The 24,700-nt window shown below is 42.3% G+C and overlaps 1 protein-coding gene across 3 annotated transcripts in view; it reads left to right on the top strand.

The window, feature by feature from the left end:
* Window positions 1-24,700, top strand: part of cachd1 (cache domain containing 1) — a 190,041-nt gene that overhangs the window by 127,100 nt on the left and 38,241 nt on the right. For all 3 annotated transcript variants that reach the window (XM_068037313.1, XM_068037314.1, XM_068037312.1), the window contains 6 exons: window positions 1,623-1,729; window positions 12,988-13,114; window positions 14,953-15,097; window positions 16,477-16,693; window positions 18,598-18,747; window positions 23,465-23,698. In XM_068037313.1, the coding sequence (XP_067893414.1) occupies window positions 1,623-1,729; window positions 12,988-13,114; window positions 14,953-15,097; window positions 16,477-16,693; window positions 18,598-18,747; window positions 23,465-23,698 (980 nt within the window). The remainder of the gene's footprint in view (window positions 1-1,622; window positions 1,730-12,987; window positions 13,115-14,952; window positions 15,098-16,476; window positions 16,694-18,597; window positions 18,748-23,464; window positions 23,699-24,700) is intronic.

Here is a 24,700-nt window from a genome sequence, read left to right as displayed (position 1 = left end):
TGGTTAGCACCGCAGCCTTACAGCTCCAGTGACCCGGGTTCAATTCTGGGTACTGCCTGTGTGGAGTTTGCAAGTTCTCCCTGTGTCTGCGTGGGTTTTCGCCGGGTGCTGCGGTTTCCTCCCACCACCAAAAAAGACTTGCAGGTTGATAGGTAAATTGACCATTATAAATTGCCCCTAGTATAGGTAGGTGGTAGGAGAATATAGGGACAGGTGGGGATTTGGTAGGAATATGGAATTAGTGTAGGATTAGTATAAATGGGTGGTTAATGGTCGGCACAGACTCGGTGGGCCGAAGGGCCTGTTTCAGTGCTGTATCTCTAAATAAATAAATTTTCTTAGCAGCCTGTTGAACAAGAATACAGTATTCCATCATTGGCCACATCAGTAGCCTTGTTGCACATTGGAATTGCAGATGGTGCATCTTTTCCATCTCCTTCAGTCGTTTATGCACTCTTATTTGGTTTGAGAGTTGTCAGGCAGGTAGCAGGGTGCTTGTATCTGAACAGATTTGACTAACCTTATAAAGTAGAGGTGAGCAGACAACAATCAATCGTTCTTGAGAGTTGATTGTTTCCTCAGAGTTGAGGATAACTTATTTGTCCAGTGCTGTCCATTGTTCCTTGCAGTGATTCAGTCACTACTTAGCTTTTTAGATGGTAAAGTACATCATTGTAGAGGATTATCAGCAAAGAGGATGTTGCACTCACTGGTATCCACGAGGCAACAATGAAGTATTTTTTGTTTATCAGAAAGTCCATTTCTGTTGATAGGAAGCTGGGCTTGCTTTCTTTGGTGCCGGGAACTAGCGTTTGACATAAAACTGACTGAAGTTTTGAAGATTATGATGGGAATTCACCCATTGATCCAAATTAATCATTCATTATGTTGAAAGGAATTGGATTTGAATGCGATGCCTTACCTAGCCCATTAGCTCTTCAGATGAATACTTGAAGAATAGCCAATTTGGTAAGCTACCTGAGGGTTAGTGATGCTCGTGGAATCATACCCTTACATGAATCTATACCTCAAGAGAGTTGGGGTGGGGTTGATTTTATGTGCACTTTTATATAAAAAAAAAAATTCCTGACAAAATGTAGCTTTCTTTTCATCGTACACAGTTCACCATCTGGTTCGCCAGGTCTGCTCGTGCTGACATTCAGAATGACCAAGTTTATTTAATAATTTCTTCTATCTGAATTGCTGAATTTTGAGTTTTTCTTCTGAAATGATTATTGAATTAAATTCACAACATGTTTGGAGATGACACTTGGCTTGCCTAATGGCTGAGATGATAAATGATGTGATACTGCTCCAGAAGGTTCACCTGCCCATGGTTAAATTTGCTGAAACTTGCTATTTCAAAGACTCCAACAAATTAGCACCCTCAGATGAAATGGGAAAATTGAAGGAGAAAGAAAAACAGAGCACTAATATTCTGTCCGAAATGTTGTGTGTGATATAATAGGGTCAAATAGGTTTTGTTTGAAATTAAGGCCATTTCATTTTTTTTTCACTAAACTTCAATTACAGGCTTTGAAGTCAGAATTATCATGTCACCGTGCTCTTATCCTGTGCTACGCTTTGAAATCCTCATCTCATTTTAATCTTTAACTTCACAGGTTTGATGGGAATTTCAACACCAATGTTTCAAAAACTATCAGCTGTGACCGGCTTTCCACCACTGTCAATAGCCGAGCATTTAATCCTGGACGGGATTTAAACACAGGTTAGTATGTTAGTTGATGTGCATTTAGTTAATTTATATCTTTTTCTTAAAGTTTTTTAAATCATATTTTTAATCATCTTGCTTCTCTTTGACAGTCTCCCACCCGTTAAGAACTATTACTGTTGACTATTAACCATTGTATCATGCTGTTCAGCAGTTCTTAAATCGCCACTGGAGAATTGGGTAGACTATTCAACTTGTAGTGCTGCATTCATCTCTGGATGCTGGATTCAAATCCAGGCCAGACTGATGGGATAAAAGTCTGTTCCCAAATTCGAGGGACGTCTCCTACAAAATGAGTCTGGTTTCTGGTAAGCCCTAGTCCAGTACTAATTCAGCAGTAAATTAACAATCTCATCTCAGAGGCCAAAGGGTAAGGGGGAAGAAAAAGCCTAAAGGACAAGTCACAGGTCCTCTTCTGCATTTGGTACTGAGGCACATGCTTGGATCAGAATAAAGGGAAGTTCCCTCTGCATCCATCCATGTTATACATGACCTTGGGCGAATGACCTTTTCTTACTCATGACTTTTCCAATGTCTTTAATGTTGACTATAATTACTGTTTGTTTTCCTCTCTTTCTGTGACAGTTGGTGAATTGTGTCCATTTAATTCACATAAGTGCGAAGTATTTCCATTCTCCAGCACGAACACGTCAACAGTAACTACACTTCAAAAGTACTTAGTTGTGCAGCATCCTGGAATCATGAAAGGCTCGCTATTCAAGTTCTTTATTTCTTTAATGCTCATAAATTTAATGAACAGAATTATTTGCAAAAGAAATGACCAAATGTAATATTGAAATCAAAACCCTGTACCAGTTTTTCACACAGCTAGCCATAACATAACCAGTTTAGGCATTCAGCATAACAGGTGGCATCAGTGTTGAACCTTGCACCATTTAGGCTCCTTGTTCCCTGACTGCGGCTGGACTTGGATCAGTTCCAAGTGAATGAATGATTGGAGCAATCCCTTGCAGTAAGAATCAGAAGGAAAATGTGAATGACAAATCAAGGCCTATTAGTCCATTGCAACTTGGCCCCTGGAATCCCTGCAACTGAACCAGCTTAGCATCCAGTTGCAGTTTGAGCTCTTTAATATATAACTCTGGAACTTTATCAGGTAGATTATTCTAAATATCTATCACTTTTAGCATGATCTTTTTTCCTAATTGTTTAAAATTTGCTTTCCATTAAATTTTATTCATGTTCTGTAGTCCTAATGGCCTAACAGATCTTGAAGAAGTAGTCTAGAGTTCATATCTCTGACCTTTTAATACTCTAGAATATCTTAATGATGGTTCACCTTAATGAGCCTCTTGACTGCAGATTTTAAACTTCTCTAGTCTTTCCTTTCTAGTTCATCCCCATCAAACGTGGGATCATTATTGTTGCTCATGTCTGTATTCTCTCCACTGTATTCTCTTCAGTGTAAAACTATAACATAATCTCTATAGATTTATATTATACTGTTCACTTTGTGCCACCTGACATTTTATTTGCTTTTTTAATTCCTTCTCCAAATTGTCTTAACATTCAAAATTATGAGTCTACTGTTAATCCCAGGTTCACTTCTGACTTGCTCTGATAATTCTATTTTATACCCATATTCATTTTTCATTCAAAATGCAGCACTTAACATTTTTAGTACTGAATTTCATTTGCCATTTTGCCAGCCTAATTGATCTAACCCCTTCTGCAAAGTGTTGGCTGTCTGTAAATTTAGCATTTTAAAATTGATTTTTGAGTCTAGGTTCAAGAACTGAAGTCTTGTGATACTCCTTCTCCATTCTTGCTCTGCACTTGTTCTCTCGGTTTTTGAGTTTTTATGCAGCGTTTTATCTAGCCCCATGTTGTACCCTGTATTTCTACAGTTTTCAGTTTTAATCTCTGTTATAATTTATTTGACAGAGATTAATATCATTGGATGTTCCATTCTCCATTTCTATTATTATGTAGTTACTTCTGCAACCTACTCTCAATTGTTTATTTTACCCAATGTTGGGCCCATTGACATTTAGTTGTCTGGTTCAGATAGTTTCCTTTTTTAAATATTAGGTTTGTTTGCTTCCAGTTTTGGAATCCTCCAGTATCAATTGACCACTGTCCAGAGATTTCTTGCCAATTCTCCCTTAACATTCCAGCATATACACTACCTGGCCCACGGGACTTCATTTCAGTCTCTTCAACTTATTTGCTATTTCGTCCAAGCTGATTTAAAAATCCTTTTAGATAGTTATTATACTACAGGATTCTATACAATTCACCCCTAGTGAACACTCCTAGAAAATTATCATGAAGTAAAATTCAATCATTTTCTTTTATCCTCAATTACTCCATCAGAGTTCGAAGAGCGTCACATTAGAAATTGGAGCAGGAGTAGACCATATGGCCCATTGAGCCTGCTCCGCTATTCAGCATGATCGTGGCTGATCTTGGGCTTCCACCGTCCCACCCACTCACCATATCCCTCGATTCCCTGAGAGACCAAAAATCTGTCCATCCCAGCCTGAAATATATTCAACGATGGAGCATCCACTACCTTCGGGGGTAGAGAATCCCAAAAATTCACAACCCTTCGAATGAAGAAATTTCTCCACATCTCCGTCATAAATGATCATCTCCTTACCCTGAGACTGTGCACCTGTGCTCTAGATTCCTCAGCCAGTGAAACAACCTCTCAGTGTCTACCCTGTCAAACCCTTTCAGAATCATGTAATTTTCAATGAGATCACCTCTCAGTCTTCTGAACTCCAGACAAGATAGGCTCAGTTTACTCAGTCTCTCATCATCGGACAACCCTCTCATCCCAGGGGCCAATTTAGTGAGCCTTCTAATTTCCTTTTATTCGTTTATGTGGATGTGGGCGTCACTGGCTAGGCCAGCATTTATTACCCATCCCTAATTGCCCTAGAGAAGGTGGTGGTGTGATGCCTTCTTGAACTGCTGCAGTCCATGTTGGGTGGGTATACCCACAGTGCTGTTAGGAAGGGAGTTCCAGGATTTTGATCTAGAGATAGTGAAGATATATTTCCAAGACAGGATGGTGTGTGGCTTGGAGGGGAACTTGCAGGTGGTGGTGTTCCCGTGCATCTGCTGCCCTTGTCCTTCTAGGTGGTAGAGATCACTGGTTTGGAAGGTGCTGTCGAAGGAGTCTTGGTGTGTTGCTGCAGTGCATCTTGTAGATGGTGCACACTGCTGCCACTGTGCGTCGGTGGTGGAGGGAGTGAATGATTGTGGATGTGGTGCCAATCAAACGGGCTGCTTTGTCCTGGATGGTATCGAGCTTCTTGAGTGTTGTTGAAGCTTCACCTATCCAGGCAAGTGGAGAGTATTCCATCACACTCCTGACGAGTGCCTTGCAGATGGTGGACAGGCATTAGGGAGTCTGGAGTTACTCACCGCAGAATTTCCAGCCTCTGACCTGCTCTTGTAGTCACAGCATTTATGTGGCTGGTTCAGTTCAGTTTCTGGTCAATGGTAACCCCTAGGATGTTGATCATGGGGGTTCAGCGATGGTAATGCCATTGAATGTCAAAGGTAGATGGTTAGATTCCCTCCTGTTGGAGATGGCTGTGCCTGGCACGTGTGTCACAAATGTTACTTGCCACTTATCAGCTGAAGCCTGGATATTGTTCAGGACTTGTTGCATTTCTACACAGGCTGCTTCAGTATCTGAGGAGTCGTGAATGGTGCTGAACATTGTGCAATCATCAGTGAACATCCCCATTTCTGACGTTATGATTGAAGGAAGGTCATTGATGAAGCAGCTGAAGATGCTTGGCCCTAGGACACTACCCTGAGGAATTCCTGCAGTGATATCCTGGAGCTGTGATAATTGGCCTCCAACAACCACAACCATCTTCCTTTGTGCTAGGTACGACTCCAACCAGCGGAGAGTTTTCCCCCTGATTCCCATTGACTTCAGTTAGGGCTCCTTGATGCCATACTCTGTCAATTGCTCCCTTGATGTCAAGGGCATTCAGTCTCACCTCACCTCTTGAGTTCAGCTCTTTTGTCCATATTTGAACCAAGGCTGTAATGAGGTCAGGAGCTGAGTGGCCCTGGCTGAACCCAAACTGAGCGTCACTGAGCAGGTTATTGCTGAGTAAGTGCTGCTTGATGGCACTGTTGATGACACCTTCCATCACTTTGCTGATGATAGAGAGTAGGCTGATGGGGCGGTAATTGACCGGGTTGGATTTGTTCTATGTTTTGTGCACAGGACATACTTGGGCAATTTTTCACATTGCCGGGTAGATGCCAGTGTTGTACTGGAACAGCTTGGCTCGGGGCGCGGAAAGTTCTGGAGCACAGGTCTTCATTACTATTGCTGGAATGTTGTCTGGGCCCAAAGCCTTTGCAGTATCCAGTGCCTTCAGTCGCTTCTTGATATCATGTGAAGTGAATTGAATTGGCTGAAGGCTGACAACTGTAATGCTGGGGACCTCAGGAGGAGGCCGAGATGGATCATCCAGTTGGCACTTTTGGCTGAAGATTGTTGCAAATGCTTCAGCCTTATCTTTTTGCATTGATGTGCTGGGCTCCCCCATCATTGAGATGTTTGTGGAGCCACCTCCTCCAGTTAGTTGTTTAATTATTCACCACCATTCACAACTGAATGTGGCAGGACTGCAGAGCTTAGATCTGATCTGTTGGTTGTGGGATCGCTTAGATTTGTCTATCGCATGCTGCTTATGCTGTTTGACATGCAGATTGTCCTGGGTTGTAGCTTCACCAGGTTGACACCTCATTTTGAGGTATGCCTGGTGCTGCTCCTGGCATGCCCTCCTGCACTTTTCATTGAACCAGGGTTCAACACCCAGCTTGATGGCAGTGATAGAGTGAGGGATATGCTGGGCCATGAGTTTACAGATTGTGGTTGAGTACAATTCTGCTGCTGCTGATGGCCCACAGTGGCTCATGGATGCCCAGTTTTGCATTGCTAGATCTGTTTGAAATCTATCCCGTTTAGCACAGCGGTAGTGCCACACAACGCGATGGAGGGTATCCTCAATGTGAAGACGGGACTTCGTCTCCACAAGGACTATGCGATGGTCACTCCTACCAATACTGTCATGAACAGATGCATCTGCGGCAGGCAGATTGGTGAGGACGAGGTCAAGTATGTTTCTTCCTTTTGTTGGTTCCCCCACCACCTGCCGCACACCCAGTCTAGCAGCTATGTCCTTTAGGACTATGCCAGCTCGGTCAGTAGTGGTGCTACCGAGCCACTCCTGGTAATGGCCATTGAAGTTCCCCACCCAGAGTACATTCTATGCCCTTGCCACCCTCAGTGGTTCCTCCAAGTGGTGTTCAACATGTAGGATTACTGACTCATCAGCTGAGGGGGGGTGGGGGTAGGCGGTGGTGGTAATTGGCAGGATGTTTACTTGCCCATGTTTGACCTGATGCCATGAGACTTCATGGGACAGAACATACCCCGGGATCGTGATGGTGGTGTCTGGGACATTGTCTGCAAGGTATGATTCCGTGAGCATGACTATGTCAGGCTGTTGCTGGACTAGTCTGTGGGACAGCGCTCCCAACTTTGGCACAAGCCCCCACATGTTAGTAAAGAGTACTCTGCAGGGTTGACGGGGCTGGGTTTGCTGTTGTCGATGCCGGGTTTGCTGTTGTCGATGCCAGGTGGTCTGTCTAGTTTCATTCCTTATTGACTTTGTAGCGGTGAGATACAACTGAGTGGCTTGCTAGGCCATTTCAGAGGGCATTTAAAAGTCAACTACATTGCCGTGGGTCAGGAGTCACATGTAGGCCAGACCAGGTAAGGACAGCAGATTTCCTTCCCTACAGGACATTACTAAACCAGATGGGTTTTTACGACAATCGACAATGGTTTCATGGCCATCATTAGACTCGCTTTTAATTCCAGATTTATTAATTGAATTCAAATTCCTTCTTCTGCTGTGGTGGGATTCAAACCCATGTCCCAAGAGCAATACCCTGGATCTCTGGGTTACTAATCCAGTGACAATACCATTACACCACCACCTCCTCATAAGTATTATCTTTCTGTTACCAAACAAATTGGGAAGGTCCTGTCTTATGAGTTAAGTGATCAGCATCATCGGCAATCCTTTGTGTCAAGGATGATTCTTCCTTGCAGATAACTGGGTGAAAGTGAGGTGTCAGTGTTGACTGAGTTTGCAGATGGCTTATGAGCCCTGTCCTAGACTTGCAGACTCTCCCACAGTGAGGACATCGGTTGTTGGCCGGTAGAGGTGGTGGCAGATTGTTGGATCAAACAGCTGCTCTCCCTTTCCATCTCTCTCGCTGTTCTCTCTCAGTAGCTGCTCCTTGTTGAATGGAAGGTCTTTCCACCATTTTTGATGATGGATCGTTATTTTGGTGACAATTGGCCATCTGCTTCCTATGTATTGATAATAGAGCAGACCTTCATGGAGGCTTTGAGATTGTCTTTGAAACATTTGCTTTGGTTCCATTGAGAACAGGCTCCCTGGCTTGGCTCTGAGTAAAGCATCTGTTTGGGCAGTCTTGAGTCGGGCCTTCTGACGACATACCCCATCCCTCTCATGGCCTATTTACTTGGCATGTCTATGTCTTGGAAGACATTCGTGCTTGTTCTTTTGTCCTCTCACTTGATTCACCAGATCCTTCTAAGACAACATTGATGATCTAGCGTCAATAAATTGTCCAAGCTTCAGCACCATAGAGAAGCGTAGATAGAACCATTACTCGATACACTTTGAGTTTAGTGCTGGGTCTGATGTCACGACTTTCTCAAACTTGAGTATGTAATTTACCTTAGCTGAGCTAGCACATCGAATTTGGTGGTGTACCTCTTCATCAGTGTCAGTTTTTTGGGACAGATAGCTTCCAAGATATGGGAAGTGAGGGACATTTTCCAATACTTCTCTGTGAATCTCAGTTGAAGGTGTTGGATTTGATACATTTGGTGTGGGTTGGTAGAGGACTTTGGTCTTCCTGGTGTTCAGGGCAAGATACATGCTCTTTTAGATTTCGCTGAATGTGTCAACTATCTGTTGTCGTTCTTCTTCAGAGTGAGGACCAACTTGTGCGCCATCAGTATACTGTAGTTCAATTACAGAAGTGTGTGGTGTCTTCGTTTTGGCTATCAGCCGGTTGAGGATGAAGAGTTTACCATCAGTGCAGTAAGTTATTACCACACCTGGAGGGGAGCCAGTCAGTATTAAGTTGTATTCTGTTGCAAGAAAAATTGAGAATACTGTTGGTATAATGACACACCCCTGTTTGACGCCTGTTTTGACAGGCAAGGGGCCTGAGGTGGAGCAATTTGAATAGTAGTTAATTGCAAAATGTCATATAGGAGACGGATGATGTTTGTGAACTTACCTGGGTATCCATATCCCTGTAGCACTTTCCAAAGGGCAGTTCAATTCACCGAGTCAAAAGCTTTTGTGAGATCAAAGAAAGCCATGTACATAAGGATATTCTGCACTTTTCCTGAAGTTGATGTGCTGTGAAGATAATGTTGATCCCAACTATTGGGTATTACACTGGCATTGATGTCTATGATTAATTGAAAAATTAGGCAGCATCCTCACTTCTAATTGTCATCATCCAATGACTCCATTGGTAGTTTTTTGTGTGGGGGTGGTGTGTGTACAGGTTTATGCTTAGTTTTGATGCTTGTTACTAACAAATAACCTGCCACACCACCTTTCTAGGATAAACATCAAAAATGGCCACGAGGATAAGATGACAATATTGCAAGCATCCATGTGACCATACACCATAATGCAACAGGACCTTCATGTCAGTAAAGATGAGGGAGAACACTTTGGGGAGGGGCAAAGATTTGTTTTTCTAAATTACAGACATATCTTTTGGTGTTTTATTGCTCTTTTGTTCAGATCCTATGGTTCTGGTTCTGATGGGAACTTGCTGTAAACTGAAATGTCTTGATAAGTTGGTGCACGGAATCTTCTGAAATTTACAGTAATGAGTGAGACTATCTTTTGTTCATGAATTTGATCTGCCTTTTGCCTCCAAGGGGTGAAATGACTGGCTACTTCAGTACCAACTCTTAAAAGACGTCTATTTAAAAGCTGCAATTAAGTGCTGATGAGCTTACGTCCTCTGCGAGTTCCTTTTGTCTAGCAGAAGTGTTTAAATGTCTTTCCTCGGCTAGAAGATTAGCCAGTAACAGATTAAATTAAAATATTTAAGGGGAATTTTTTCATGCATTAATGGCGAGAATGTGAAAATTGCTGTCACGTGGAGTGGTTGACAAGAATAGCAATTATACATTCAAAGGGAAGCTTGATGTATGCATGAGAGAGAATGAAATAGAAGAATATGGGAACATGTTGGAAAGAGGTAATTAGAGTGGGAGGAGGCTGATGAGTTTAAACAGAGGCCTTGACCACTTGGGTTGCATGGCCTGTTTCTGTGTTGTAGATCTAATGTAATTCTATGTCAAATACTATCCAATATATAAAGTCCAAGTGACAATTTTAATCAAGTGCCACTCTGATTAGTTTTAAAGGCAATACAATCAGAGGCCTTGCAAAGAAAAGTTTAAAAAAATTTTTTGGGCCCCACAAAAATAGTCTAGGTCTTTGCTGCCCCAGTCTTCTTCTTCTCATCACTCCCATCTCCCATCACTGCAGTCCCCATCCTCTGGATTTACCTTGTTAACAAGCTTCCAGTATTGTAGCAGTCTAAATCCAGTGAGCTGCATCAGGATGTCAATAGTTCTGGCCTTATTGCTATCGGCTGTCCAGAAGTTAAGATCGACCTTAAAATATACAAGAGTGACCCTTAGAAATATAGAAGTCTACAGCACAGAAGAGGCATTGTTTATGTTGGATATTTGCTAGAGCAATCCAAAACTGATCCCAGCCCCCACTCTCCCCACATCCATCTTCCTTTGCTTCAAATATGAATTTAGTTTCCCCTTAAAATATGCAGTGGTGTTTACCACAACTCCTCCTTTTGGCAAAGCAGTCCATGCTCCCAGCGCCATGAATGAAGAATGTCTTCTAATCGCTCTCCGTGCTGTTTTCATGATCATTTTGAATTGCCGACTCTTGACACTGGCCTCCCTCTAGAACAAGTAGCTTTATCACTGTTTCTTCTATCAAAACTCTTCATAATTTTTAAAGTGTCTATTAAACTTTCTCTTGGCCTTCTCTGCTGCAGTCGAAATACTCCTGGTTTCTTCCAGTCTTTTTGTACAGTTTCTCATCCCTGATACGGTCATGATGAACCTTATGTTGTATGCTTTGTTATGGCTTTCATGTCTTTTCTATAATGGGGCACCACAAAACAGCACAATGTATTCTAACTCTGGCCTCATTCTATACACATGTTTATAAAACACAGCATGCTGCTGGGATTTTTAAATAATTGTATCTACCTGCAAATGTATTTGAACCCCTAAGTCTCTCTGTTCATTCACAACCTTCAACATCTTTCCATTTAGCGTATATTCCTATCCTTGTTGTTTTATCTATTTCTAAATGACTCCTCTCTGATATAGCCACATTAAATTGCATCTGCCCATTCCACTAAATTGCCTAATTTGTACCATCGGCAGTACTTACCTATGTGTGTGCACCATGACCCTTCTTTATTAAAGTGTAATTTCCTGTGGATATTCAGGTTCAAACATCCTGTTTTTATTCAAATTTAAACAGAAAAAAAGAGGCAAATGGTGGCTTCCTGCAACACAATTGGGGAAAAAAACTTCATTTCGCACTACCACCATTGATGTGTTACGTTCTCAAAAAATGTCCCTGACTATAAAATAACACTATGCTTCATCAAACAGAATTATTTGCCGACTATATAATACATGTTCACATAGTTACAACTCCGTTAATACCATAAAACCACAGAAATTCACATCACATAAGGAGCCCATTTGCTCTCATCGGTTCTGCTTTATGCTAGAGCAAACCAAAACCAAGCAGTCCAAGTAAACTATGTTGAGTTGGGAGGGGAGCTGGTGATATCATGGGCCTGTCTTCAACTACAGACCATGCCAAAAGATGGTAGGCTTGAAGTTTACATTAATCATTTTTGCTTTTCATTTATACACAGTGAGTTACTATATTCTCCCTGCTGGGATTTTTGGTTTCAAATTCTGAGGAGACTGCTGACAATGTAGATAAACCAAAGAAAAGATTGCCAATTCACAGTAAAAGCAAATGGTTGCAGAAAAAGCAACTATTTACATTTTAAATTCAAAAAGGGGATTTCAGGTTAAAAATGAAAGACTACTTCTAAGGGGCATGGTAACAATCTAAAATTTAACTTAAAAAGAAACTGAGACAATAGCTTCAAATATAAAGAAAACCTAATAAGCAGATGATACAAGATGGTGGTTAGTCCCTCTAATTTCCTCAAGATGTCTGTGAATATGGTCACACTGGTTAGAAAGTCGCTAAGCAGCCAGATTGCATTTATTGTGTGACAAGTTTATGTAATCAAAACTCATTATAAATGTGAACCTGGGAAATTGTAATGGCAAAAAGTGGACTAAGAATGTCTGACAAAAATGTGATGAACAGAGGTTAATTGGTGCAGACAGTTATTTTCTGTAAATTTCATCTATATAGGTGAGGAGAAAGAATGTAGGTGATGCATGCTACTTTCACTTCACAACTCATGAATGTAACTGTATTTTAGTCAATGCTAAATACCGTGGCTGTGTCACTTTACACTGTCTGCATGGGGTTGTCTTTACATCTTCCAGCTGCCATGGGATCAGCACAGTTCCCTGCTGTTGATCTTAGGCACTTGAAAGTGAGAGTTCAGCACTTTGCAATTTCATCCTCCTGCAAATGGAGCCTCAAGTTCATTCTGGCCTTCTACCACTGATCCAGTTTGGACTAGAGTGTCTGGACTATGATTTGTATTTGAAAAAGTGTCAGATGAAATATGGGCACCAAAACTCTGATATCTTACGCTTCATTTTTAAAAGTCCATTTCCCACTCGCTAATTTTATTTTGTTTAATTGCTAACGAATTTCCAATGATAGCAACGTGAAGCTGAGCACACAACCTTCTACCCCTTTCCCTGCACCACCAGCCCCCCCCACCCCGCCCAACCAATCCCCACCAGCACCATCCTGGTTTGAGACCACGTTGCGCCTGTCTGGTTTAATACCCGAAAAATGATGGTAGCGCTTTCTGGATTGAGTAGCTGGAAAGCCATTGGATGAAATGCCCAAGGAATTTTCCACCTATATTTTACTTTGAAACAATCTGACTTTTTTTTAACCCAACAGTTCTTGCTGACAACTTCAAGTCAAACCTTGGTATTAAGTGGCAATACTTCAGCTCAGAAGAAGGGATTTTCACCATTTTCCCAGCACATAGGTTTCGCTGCAAAGGTGGTTATGAACATCGGAGTAGGTAGGAAATTTTGGCTCCATTCTCTGAGGACTTGCGAGTTTTCTTTTTGATTACTTGATTTCAACACATACCTTGGTATTTCCCGTCGTGTGCTTTAGTTTTGACGAATTGGTAAATACAACAATTTTATTGAATCTGTTTACAGTTAGAAACCATATGTTTACAGTTTCATTAAACTAATGCACTAAGGAATATATTAGGAAATATACATAAAGCTTGTGCTTTAGGACATGGAGTAAAGGCCCTGCAGTTGAAGATGAAACTACAGTAGCATGATAAATAACATATTATCTAGTCAGGTTGGATCTTTGCAAAAATGCACGTAATTAATGGAATGAAGTTACGTCATTTGTAACATTCTATTTACTTCATTTGCTTGCTGCCAATTAACCCCTGGAAGGCTAGTTCTAACTTCCTAATAAACCAATGTCATTTTCTCTCCCAAAAATCTGAATTAATTCCAGTCAAATACGTCTGATCTAAGCACACGATCCCAGTCACTTCCCAATGTGCAAGATTTTTGATTCAGTAAAATATTTCTCTGATTTGTGAATAGTTGATTAGTCCCTGTCTGATTGTTACCAGGAGACAATAGCTTTTCTCGTGGATGAAGCTATGTACAGAAAGTGCTTGCATGTGGATGTAGATAGGAGTGGGTTGCTTGAATAAGATTACAAATGAAAATTTGCAACTTGTAAGAAGTATAGGTGAGCTATCGGTGCTCATAAATATGTACCCCATCATGAGTCAGTGGGCTGAATTTTACAGACCCCCGACATCGGAAAATGCCTCTGGGAGAGGCCCGCCACAGACCTCTATGCCAGGAAGGCCCGGCCCTATATTGCCAGCAGTGGCGAGGCCTCGTGACGCTCTCTTCCCCCACGCCACCCCCCCCCCCCCCCCACTTCACCCACACCGCTCAGCGATGGGAGCCCAATTTCAATATGTTAATTAATGTAAATACCTGAAGGGCAGGGGAAGTGTTTTGGGGGGTGGGGGTGGAGGGGTGAAGAGAGCAAGTAATGCTCTGGTTATTGGGGGGGTGGGGTGGGAGAGGGGAAAATTAAATGTTTTTAAAAATTTTTGTAACATTTCTCTTTAAATATTTAAATTAAATGGAAGGGCTCGAAGCCCTTTAAAAATGGCATCAGGTGTTAGCACTGCAGCCTCAAAGCTCCAGTTACCCGGGTTCAATTCTGGGTAGTGCCTGTGTGGAGTTTGCAAGTTCTCCCTGTGACTGCGTGGGTTTTCGTCGGGTGCTGCGGTTTCCTCCCACAGCCAAAGACTTGCAGGTTTATAGGTAAATTGGCCATTATAAATTGCCCCTAGAATCGGTAGGTGGTAGGGAAATATAGGGACAGGTGGGGATGTGGTAGGAATATGGGATTAGTGTAGCATAAGTATAAATGGGTGGTTGATGGTCAGCACAGACTCAGTGGGCTGAAGGGCCTGTTTCAGTGCTGTATCTCTAAATAAATAAATAAATCAGCACCTGTGCAAAGGCTGCTGACTCCATTGCCGGGGTTGGACAGCCCGCCCCCTCCATGTCATCGGGGTGGGCGGTCTGCCCTGGCCATTTAAATGAGCTACCGCACTGAATACCACAGCGGCTCCATGACATGCAATCCACGCCGATGGACCGCCATTGTTTACGTCCGCCAACGATTATGGCAATGGTACCATAAATTTCAGCCCAGTGCCTTCAGCAAAGATGGGGAGAAAATTAGAGGGAGCAATGATTAACTTTTGAGAAAATGTAATAAACAAAATCATTGATTTGGTTCTTCATTAATAATTGATCTTCATTTGCAAATATTTTTGGAATTCTTTTGGTTCAGGCCTGTTTATGTCTCTACGGTGAGGCCACAATCAAAGCACATTGTGGTGGTGGTGGACCATGGGGCTTCAGCCACAGACATACAGCTTCAAATAGCCAAAGATGCTGCACAAGTAATATTAACGTCAATTGATGAGCACGACAAGGTGAGTTCTTTCCAACCTTCTCTGGTGTTCATAATGTAGAATATCCCACAGACAAGGGCTAGATTTTACGACGGGCAGATGGGAACTGGCCACCTATGTAAAAGTCGGTGCAAACCCACACCTGCCCGGCCCGGGGATCCGAGGCTTTAATTGTGCCAAGGCGAGACTTCCACCCACTTGAGGGAGGAAGTCCCGCCTCATTGAGCTTGCCAGCCAATCATTGGGCCGGCAGCTCTTCATCCCAGCAGTGCCACCGGGAGCAGTGGCCACTGCTGGGACTGCAGCCAGCCAAGGACATGGAGTAGGACCAAGGTAAGATTGGTTTACCTCGCTGGGCAGATAGGTCACGGCCCGGCGAGGCAAGGGTGGTCGTTTTGGGGGGAATGGGGGACATCTCGGGTCCTGGGTGGCCTTTAACGGATGCCTACTTGCCATGGGTAAAATACCCGCGAAAACGGGCGAAGGCCCTTAAGTGGCCACATAAGGACCTTGATTGGCCTGGGGCGGGCAGCCCATTACTCACCCTCTGCGGCCCGTGTAAAGTGGGGTGGGAGCGGGTCGGGAAGGCCTCCCAGAGACTCCCGCTCAGTTTTACGCCATCCCACCCCCGCCCATCCAGCTCGCTGGGTTAGCGTAAGATTCCGACCAATAGCTTTCTACCAGAGCAGACATATTTGACCTGGAAATGTGTAATCCCAATCTTTAAAGCACCAAGGAATGGATAATGTATGTACAAACAGGTTATTTAACTCTGACTGTGCAGACTTTGTTTTTTCTTGATAACCATTCAAAAATCATGCAGTACTGATGCAGACTTCACGTTAGGGAATTAAATGGAGGGAATGCGTCCATGATAGGGTAGATCTTGTATGGGGTCTGTGGAGAGGAAGCAGATCCTTATTCCATGTTGCATATGTTCTTAATTTTATACTCCACTGTTCTAATTAACGAGATCAAATGAGACGCGAGATGAAAGCAAATAATTTCTTCCCCCTTCACCCACCCACACACACCCCCATGCACACAATGGATAACGACGAAGATCATATGCATAAATGCAAGGAGGGTACAGTACTATTGAGCGTAGAGTGTTTGTTCCCATCTCTAAAGCTCCATATGAAGAACGACCAGTTGGGCAAGCTAGCACTGGGCTGCTTGAACAGACACTTTCAGGAGAGGGAGGAAAAAGGTGAGAAAACTGAAGGAAAGGAATCAAAATTCTTCACAGTTTAGTTTTGTAGTAATTGTGGTTTGATTGTTGAAAATAAGAAAATTGGACTGTTCTGGAAATTGACACAAAAATGCAAGCTGTGCAGGCAAAGCAAATTAAGGCTATTGGAGAGAAATTTCAGGAATAACTTTTTTTGCTTCGTGCCTAGATTTCCGTGCTGGCTGTGGCAGATGCAGTCCGAACATGCTCATTGGACCAGTGTTACAAGACATATTTGTCTCCAGCCACCAGTGAGACTAAAAGAAAAATGACCACATTCCTGAGCAACATAAAATCAGTGGATGGTGCCACCCAGCATGCACTGGGGTTTCACAAAGCTTTTCAGTTACTTCAGAATACAAACAACAGCACCAGGATCCATGCACGTGAGTACGAAGAGGAAATGAAACCGTTAGAAAACTTAACTTTTTACTTTCAGACTGAAAATTGGGCTTTAATTGCATTATTGACATTCTCCAAACTGTAAAATGGTCAGTGTTTATATGCTTCCCCTTCCCCCAATTTCCTCTTTTTGTTATCTAGGAGACACAGCTAGGGTCGGGTACAGTTGCAGGGGATGGGTCATACCTTGCATATACATGAGCTTAGTTGTTGGCAGGCTGTTTGATGCAGTCCTGCAGGGTTTACTGGGGAGTGAACAGGATTAGCAACTCTGGCTGTGTTTTTCCCCTCAAACCTAGTGCACTGAGTCCACTGCAGTGCTCCACTTACAAAGTGGCTCAGCACAGACTTGCAACCAAACCTGGCCAGTATGGTTAATATCATAGTGCCTGTATCCATTTGACTGTCTTTGCAGCATGTGGCTCATGCTCAGCCTATGATTTAAATTTCACATGCAATCTGTGAAGGGTTTTTTTTAAAATTAATATTCTGTGCTCCCTAAGTAATACATACCTAGTGTGGTCCTGAAATATCAGACCAAGGAGGGTACATGTTTTGAATGACCCAGATTTGTTTTTACACAGTAATCAGTTCTGTTACAGCATAGCTTTCAAATGGGACAGTTAGACCTAGAGGATCCACAAGATCGCCACATTTCTGTCCATCACATTTTTCAATGACAGCTTTGTTTTCTTTTTGGGTAGCTGACACGATCTTTCAGAAGTTAGGACAAGGAATCTGTCGTAGTATGTTAATATTTGCAGTAGGGGGTCACCACAAAGAAACCTGTGTTAGAGCACTGGGTTAGAGAATGCAGAGGTCTCTGGTAGGAGCTTTGCTCCATTACGAGAGTTGAGTTCATTACCAGTTTAAAGGGTGTCCACAGTTTGTTGCTTACCAACTGCAGCCGAGGATCTCAAGTGCTGAGAGCTTCACTCCCCCACGCCCCAAATGATGGTGAATCCCAGCTTTAAGTGGGTTGTTGCCAAATTCTTATTTTCTTTTTCAGTTTTTACATGGATCAGTTTCGGAATCCATTTTGTTTGTGTTAAGACTAATCAATTAAAGGCTGAATTTGAGTAATATAAGCAATGAAATCCTTAACAACACCCAGTTGCTGTTTTTATTTGAAAGTACTGTAGAGAATAGTGTGGCCTGGTGGGCTAATGAGCCTGTGAAACCCTGAGTGTTGAAACTGTAGTGAGAATTCACGTGTAATCATTTCCTTACCACTAATCCCAACGGTTTTGCTGCGCGAGGTGAATGTAAGTCACTTGCCCCCCTGACAGTGGGGAGGGAGAGATTGAGAAGTAATTCCTAAGTTTTTTTTTCTTTACCTTTGGAGATAATTTACAGTGACTATGAATAGATTGGCTGCTGAAGGTGCAAGAATGGAAAGACATGGAAGATATTTGTCCACAATTGCAGGATAGGAAGTTCAAAATTGCTTGTAATTTGACATTTGTTGCGGTCTTGTGAGAAAGGCACAAGGTTTATTGGTGTGGAAAATGGGGATGTTACTCTGTTGCAGTATACTTTTCTGAAGTTGGGGCTAAGGCAGAGTCAAAGGAGATTTACTCTACATCAAAACATGATATGATGGATCCAAGGCCAATCATAGTGCCCCATAGCTGCCCCAACTGGGATCAGCTAGCTTGGCACAGATCAGAGATGAAATCTGCAATCTTTTTGTTCTATACAATTCACTGGTACGCACTGTGCGATTCAGTGGCACTCAACTGAGTGCCTTTAGCCACGTAGCCATTGGTAGAGACCTATAACACAATAGCATTGGTGGAAGAATACTACAACAAATACTACTGGGACATGTCAGAATACAGAATAAAGTAATTGTAAAGTGAACTAAAGATTTTTCTTTAAATCACAGCCACTGACATGGTGATAATCTACCTGTCATCTGGCATCACTTCAAAGGACTCCTCTGAAGAAGAGAAGAAGGCAACCCTGAGTGTTATCAGTGAGGAAAATGGACATCTCAATAACTCTGTGATGATCCTTACGTATGCCCTCATGAATGGTGAGAAACTGGTCTACTTGTGGTTCGAAAATAAAAACAAGAAATGCTGGAAATACTCAGCAGGTCTGGCAGCATCTGTGGTGAGAGAAGCAGAGTTAACGTTTCATTTCAGTGACTTCTAGGGTCATTGCCCTGAAACGTTAACTCTGCTTCTCTCTCCACAGATGCTGCCAGACCTGCTGAGTATTTCCAGCATTTCTTGTTTTTATTTCGGATTTCCAGCATCTGCAGTATTTTGCTTTTATTTTACTACTTGTGGTTCTAGCAGCCTGTTGGAGCGCAAATGTTTCGAAAGATTTAATTAGTATTTATACTTGTACATTACCTACTGACTTTGCTTCTTCTTTCCCTCTTCCCTGATTTTCTCTCCATCTCTCCTAATGTAACTCGGGTTGGAATTCTGATGCATCCTACTCCACTGATGTAAATGTGAAGGAGTAGAATTCCTAGTTGCCATGTTGTGGGCTGCAGACGCTCACCAAAATTCTGTTGTTTCGGACAGGCTGCCCCTGCCCATGAGGACGCCGATCTGTTGACAGATATTTGAACAGCACTATGCTGCTCTAAAATGCAAATCCAGAAGCCTATCCTCGGGCTGAAGAAAAATATAATTGAATTCTTCTGCTCCTCAGGGAGCCAGAAAGTAACTTTACTTTGTTGAACGACCTCCTTCTAGATCAATACCTTAGGTTGGGCGAGTTCTAGAACCTTTACAAAGGTCTCGACACAATTCGCACTAACTCTCAACTGTCAAGTTTAATTGAGGGATTATCATGGAGGATGGATAAAATGTCTGAGGTAGTCTGCAAATTCCCCTAGACGTACCACTTTGACATAGGGGGCACAGGTAGGAGACTTGTCTGCTTTCTCTTCACTCTCCCTCTCCCCCTCCCCCCCCCCCCCCCACCCCCTGCCCCCAAAGAAAAACTGTCCAGGTGATCTAAATGCTCAAGTGGTAATGATGGAAACCTACTCTTGTGACTTTGAAGAATTGAAAAGAAACAGTACTTTAATTTTCCTATTGAAGTTTGTGGTGGAGCTTAGGGTGTAATGGCTTAGCCACTATAATGTGAGAACTAGAGGCTCAGTGCCAGAAGTGTTCAATCTGAAGGAACCTTATGAATATAGAGTGGAGCGTTCAGCAGAAGAGTGGATAGAATTAGATGAAACATGAAAGATGTTATTTTTTGAAGTGGGAGAGAGAGCTGAACCCTGGGGAATCCTTGTGTTGAAAGTGTCAAAGGATGAGCCACCGACTACACCACAGAGCAGTTGGAAAGAATAACTAAACAGCCTTCATAATAATATGATTGGAGGCCAGCTGTTGGTAAATTCTTTGAAAAATGGTGCATCACCCTGTCAGATGATTTGGAGATGTCTACAATAATGACAAATAATTCATCAAAGTTCGAAGAATAGAGCTGTGAATGTGTGAAGTAGGCATTAAAATCACCAGTGGATCAATCAGCAGACCATAAAACATACTGGCAATTGTAGTTTTGCTTAACTGTCAAGAGAATGAAAATTTTACAAGTTAACAGCAGTTGTCATATCTTTGGAACAAACTAAATTCCAAGAAGTTGATTGAGAATAAGGAATATGGAACCATAGAACCGTAGAAAAGTTACAGCACAGAAAGAGGCCATTTAGTCCATCATGTCTGCGCCGCCTGGAAAAACTAGCCGCCTAATCTAATCCCACCTTCCAGCACCTGGTCTGTAGCCTTGCAGGTTACAGCATTTCAGGTGCAGGTGCAGGTACCTTTTAAATGAGTTGAGGGTTTCTGCCTCCACCACTGATCCAAACAGTGAATTCCAAACACCCACCACCCTCTGGGTGAAAAAGTTTTTCCTCTTGTCCCCTCTAATCCTTCTTCCAGTCACCTTAAGTCTGTGCCCTCTGGTAATTGACCTCTCCGCTAGGGAAAACGGGTCCTTCCTGTCTACTCTATCTAGACCCCTCAATTTTGTACATCTCAATTAAGCCACCCCTCAGCCTCCTCTGTTTGAAGGAAAATGACCCTAGCTTACCCAATGTTTCCTTTATAGCTGCAACTTTCAAGCCCTGGCAACATTCTTGTAAATCCCCTCTGTACTCTCTCCAGAGCAATTATGTCCTTCCTCTAATGTGTTGACCAGAACTGTACACAGTATTCCAGCTGTGGCCTAACCAGTGTCTTATACAGTTCCAGCATTACATCCCTGCTTTTGTATTCTATATCTCGGCCAATAAAGGAAAGCATTCCATATGCCGCCTTCACAAATTTATCTACCTGTCCTGCCACCTTCAAGGACCTGTGGACATGAATTCCAAGGTCTCTCACTTCCTCTACCCCTCTCAATTTCCTCCCGTTTTATTGTGTATTCCCTTGCTTGTTTGCCCTCCCCAAATGCTTTATCTCACACTTCTCCGGATTGAATTCCATTTGCCACTTCTCCACCCACTCGACCAAACTATTGATATCATTCTGGAGTCTACAGTTATCCTCTTCACTATCAACTACACGGCCAATTTTTGTGTTACCTACAGATTTCCCAATCATGCCTCCCACATTTAAGTCCAAATCATTAAGATATACTACAAACAGCAAGTGACCCAAAACTGAGCCCTGTGGAACACCACTGGAAACTGCCTTCCATTCGCAAAAACATCTGTCGACCGTTACCCTTTGTTTCCTGTTTCTGAGACAATTTTGGATCCAACTTGCCACATTCCCCTGTATCCCATGGGCTTTTACTTTTCTGACCAATCTGCCATGTGGGAGCTTGTCAATGCCTTACTAAAATCCATGTAGACTACATCCACTGCACTACCCTCATAAATCCTCCTTGTTACTTCCTCGGAATATTCCATTAAGTTAGTAGATGCAACCTTTCCTTAACAAATCCATGCTGACTATTCCTGATTAATCTGTGCCTTTCTAAGTGACAGTTTATCCTATCTCTAATAATTTTCCCACCTCTGAGATTAGACTGACCAGCCTATAATTAAATTATCTGACCCAACCCTCGCACCCTTTTTAAACAATGGCATAACATTTGCAGACCTCCAATCCTCTGGTACCTTGCCTGTTTCTAGTGAGGATTTGAAGATGGTCCTCAGAGCATCTGCTATTTCCTCCCTGGCTTCCTTTAACAGTCAGAGATACAATCCATCTGGCCCTGGTGATTTATCCACTTTCAAGGATGCCAGACCCTCTAGTACTTCCTCTCTTATGTTTATCGTATCTAATATTTCACTCTTCTCTTTAACTACAATGTCTGCATCATCATCTCTTGTTTTTGAAAACAGAGATAAAGTACTCATTAGGAACGCTGCTCACACCTTCTGCATCCACACACATGTTACCTTGTACATCTCTGATAGATCCTACCCTTTCCTTAGTTATTCTCTCGCTCTTAATGTAGTGATAAAACATCTTTGGGTTTTCCTTGATTTTACCTGCCAATATTTTTCACGTCATCTATTTGCTTTCCGAATTTCCTCCTTTACTTCATCCCTGCACTTTCTATACTCCTCTCCGCTTTCCAAAGTATTAGGTTTATTGTGACTGTCATAAGCTTTCTTTTTCTGCTTTATCCTACCCTGTACGCTTCTAGATAACCAAGGGGCTCTAGATTTGACAATACCATCCTTTTTCTTTATGGGGACATGCCTACACTGTGCCTGTAGAATCTCGCTTTTGAAAGCCACTGATTTTTCTTCAAGTAACTGTATCCAGTCCACTTTAGCCAGATCACTTCTCAGCTTCGTAAAATTTGCCTTCCCCCAATTGGAGCTTTTACTCCTGTTCTATCCTTGTCCTTTTCCATAATAATGCTAAATCTAACCCCATTATGTTCATTATCTCCAAAATGGTACCCATTGCTACTTCATCCACTTGCCCAGCTTCATTTCCTAAGACTAAATCTAGAATTGCACCCCCTCTCGTGGAAGGTAAATGAATTTGAAGCGATGGTATCGGGAATTGGTGTGTATCTTGAGGACAGTGGGAGAGGTACCATTAGGACCAAAGATCTTAACGGAGTTGAGAGATTGGAGAATCTTGCAGAGATAAAGTTTGATTCCTTTTTAAATGAAAATTAGAATTAAAGGATCTGACTGAATTAAGTAATACAAATGACAACAAAGCCTCCAAATACCTGAAAGCAATGTCAGAAGATGCTTTGTATTCAGTGTGATCGGTATAATGTGGGAGATTTCATGCTGTACAAATTTGAAAGGGTTGCTGTGGATAATAACATTAATCCTTCAATAACAAGCCAGCAGATTAAAGGAATTGTATTAGATGTAGTAGTGTGTGGCAGTTTGGAAAAGATACTTAATCGAACAAGTTTATATTTTGGATTGAGTTTTCAGAACTTCGTGTTCAGATAATTTGCTGCAAAGAATATAATTCTTTAATGGAGCTGTAAACTGCAAAAACAAGTTCCAACCTCTAATTTGAATTCCCAAATGCAACTATGTCACTGTGAGGATTGGAGGTTAGGTGCTTCCTAGGATAGAGAGAAAGATGGATGGATGGACAGTCAGCGAAAATCCCATGAACCAGTATCTGCAAGAAGGAGTGGGAAATAATATAAGGGAGGGGAAAGAGTTTATGCGAGCATTTATTTTCTTCCCATTTTGCTTCTACATTGAGTATGTATTGCATAGAACAAAATTTCACTTGTTTCAATAACTTAACAATTTCTAGCTATTAATCTTTTCATTTTAGAGGGTGTAACTGGTTTGAAGGAGCTCGCCTTTCTTCGAGACCTGGCAGAACAGAACTCAGCAAAATACGGAATTCCTGATCACACCTTACTCCCCGTTATAAAAGGGACAATGATGGTATTGAACCAGTTGAGTAACCTGGAGACCACAGTAGGACGCTTTTACACAAACCTGCCAAATCGAATGATAGATGAGGCAGTGTTTAGTCTGCCGTACACTGATGAAATGGGTGATGGTGAGTGCTGCTTTTCTTTCCCTTAAGGTGCTGCTTTCTCTCCTTTCCTATTTCTGCTTGGTCTCCATGTAGCATCCCTACCAAGGCAAGTTAAGGAAGGACAGAAACCTCTCTTGGAGAAGAAGGGCCCTTTGCCGATGCCAGTAACATTATCAGTGCAACAAAGTGGTACAGGCTGCCACCCGATTTCAGTTGAAGCATTCAGAACCAGAGTGACCCCAATGAATCACTGTCCGTATTGCAATGAGCTATACAGAAGAAATCGTTCTAGCTTAAGTCCCAGGCTTATCCTGAGTTAGCTGATCTGACCTGGGGAGAGTGCTATAATTATTTAAGGAAAAGGAAATTTATTCAAGGTTCCCACTCACGATTGCAATCCACTTAACCATACTAGATAGGAAAAAAGAAAGAACTTACAATTATAAAATTCCTTTCAAATTATTAAGCCATCCCAAATTGCTTCACAGCCAATGAAGTGCACTTTAAAAAAAATATATATAACCAGGCTGCCAATTTGCGCACAGCAAGGTCCACAGACAATATTAAGATAAATGGCCAGATAATCTGTTTTGATGGTGTTAGTTGAGGGATAAATGTTGGCTAGGGCATTAGCAGAACTCTCCTGTCGTCTTCGCGTAGTGCCATGGATCCACCTGAGAGGACAGGCGGAGCCTCAGATGTCATCTCATCTGAAAGACGGCACTTCCAACAGTGCAGCACTCCCTCCGTACTGCTGTTAAATATCATCCTGCATTGTATATGCTCAAGTCTCTCGAGAGGTACTTGAATGCACAACATTCTGCCTCAGGTGAGAGTTCTAACCACTGAGCCATGGCTAACACTTTAAAAGCGTGTATGTGCATGGATATTGGATGAAACGATTATTGAGCTTAGCTGTGATATCCTCTGTGAACAAATAGACTGCTGAGACTCAACTTGCGCTCTCAGACAGCAACTTGAGCAAAGTACTGAAAGACAGCTGTTGATCATGGAGCCTATTCC

The sequence above is a fragment of the Heterodontus francisci genome, chromosome 8 (genome assembly GCF_036365525.1).
Source record: "Heterodontus francisci isolate sHetFra1 chromosome 8, sHetFra1.hap1, whole genome shotgun sequence".
Taxonomy (NCBI): domain Eukaryota; kingdom Metazoa; phylum Chordata; class Chondrichthyes; order Heterodontiformes; family Heterodontidae; genus Heterodontus; species Heterodontus francisci.
Note: the sequence above shows the minus strand (reverse complement) of the source record. Positions and strands in the feature narration are given on the sequence as shown.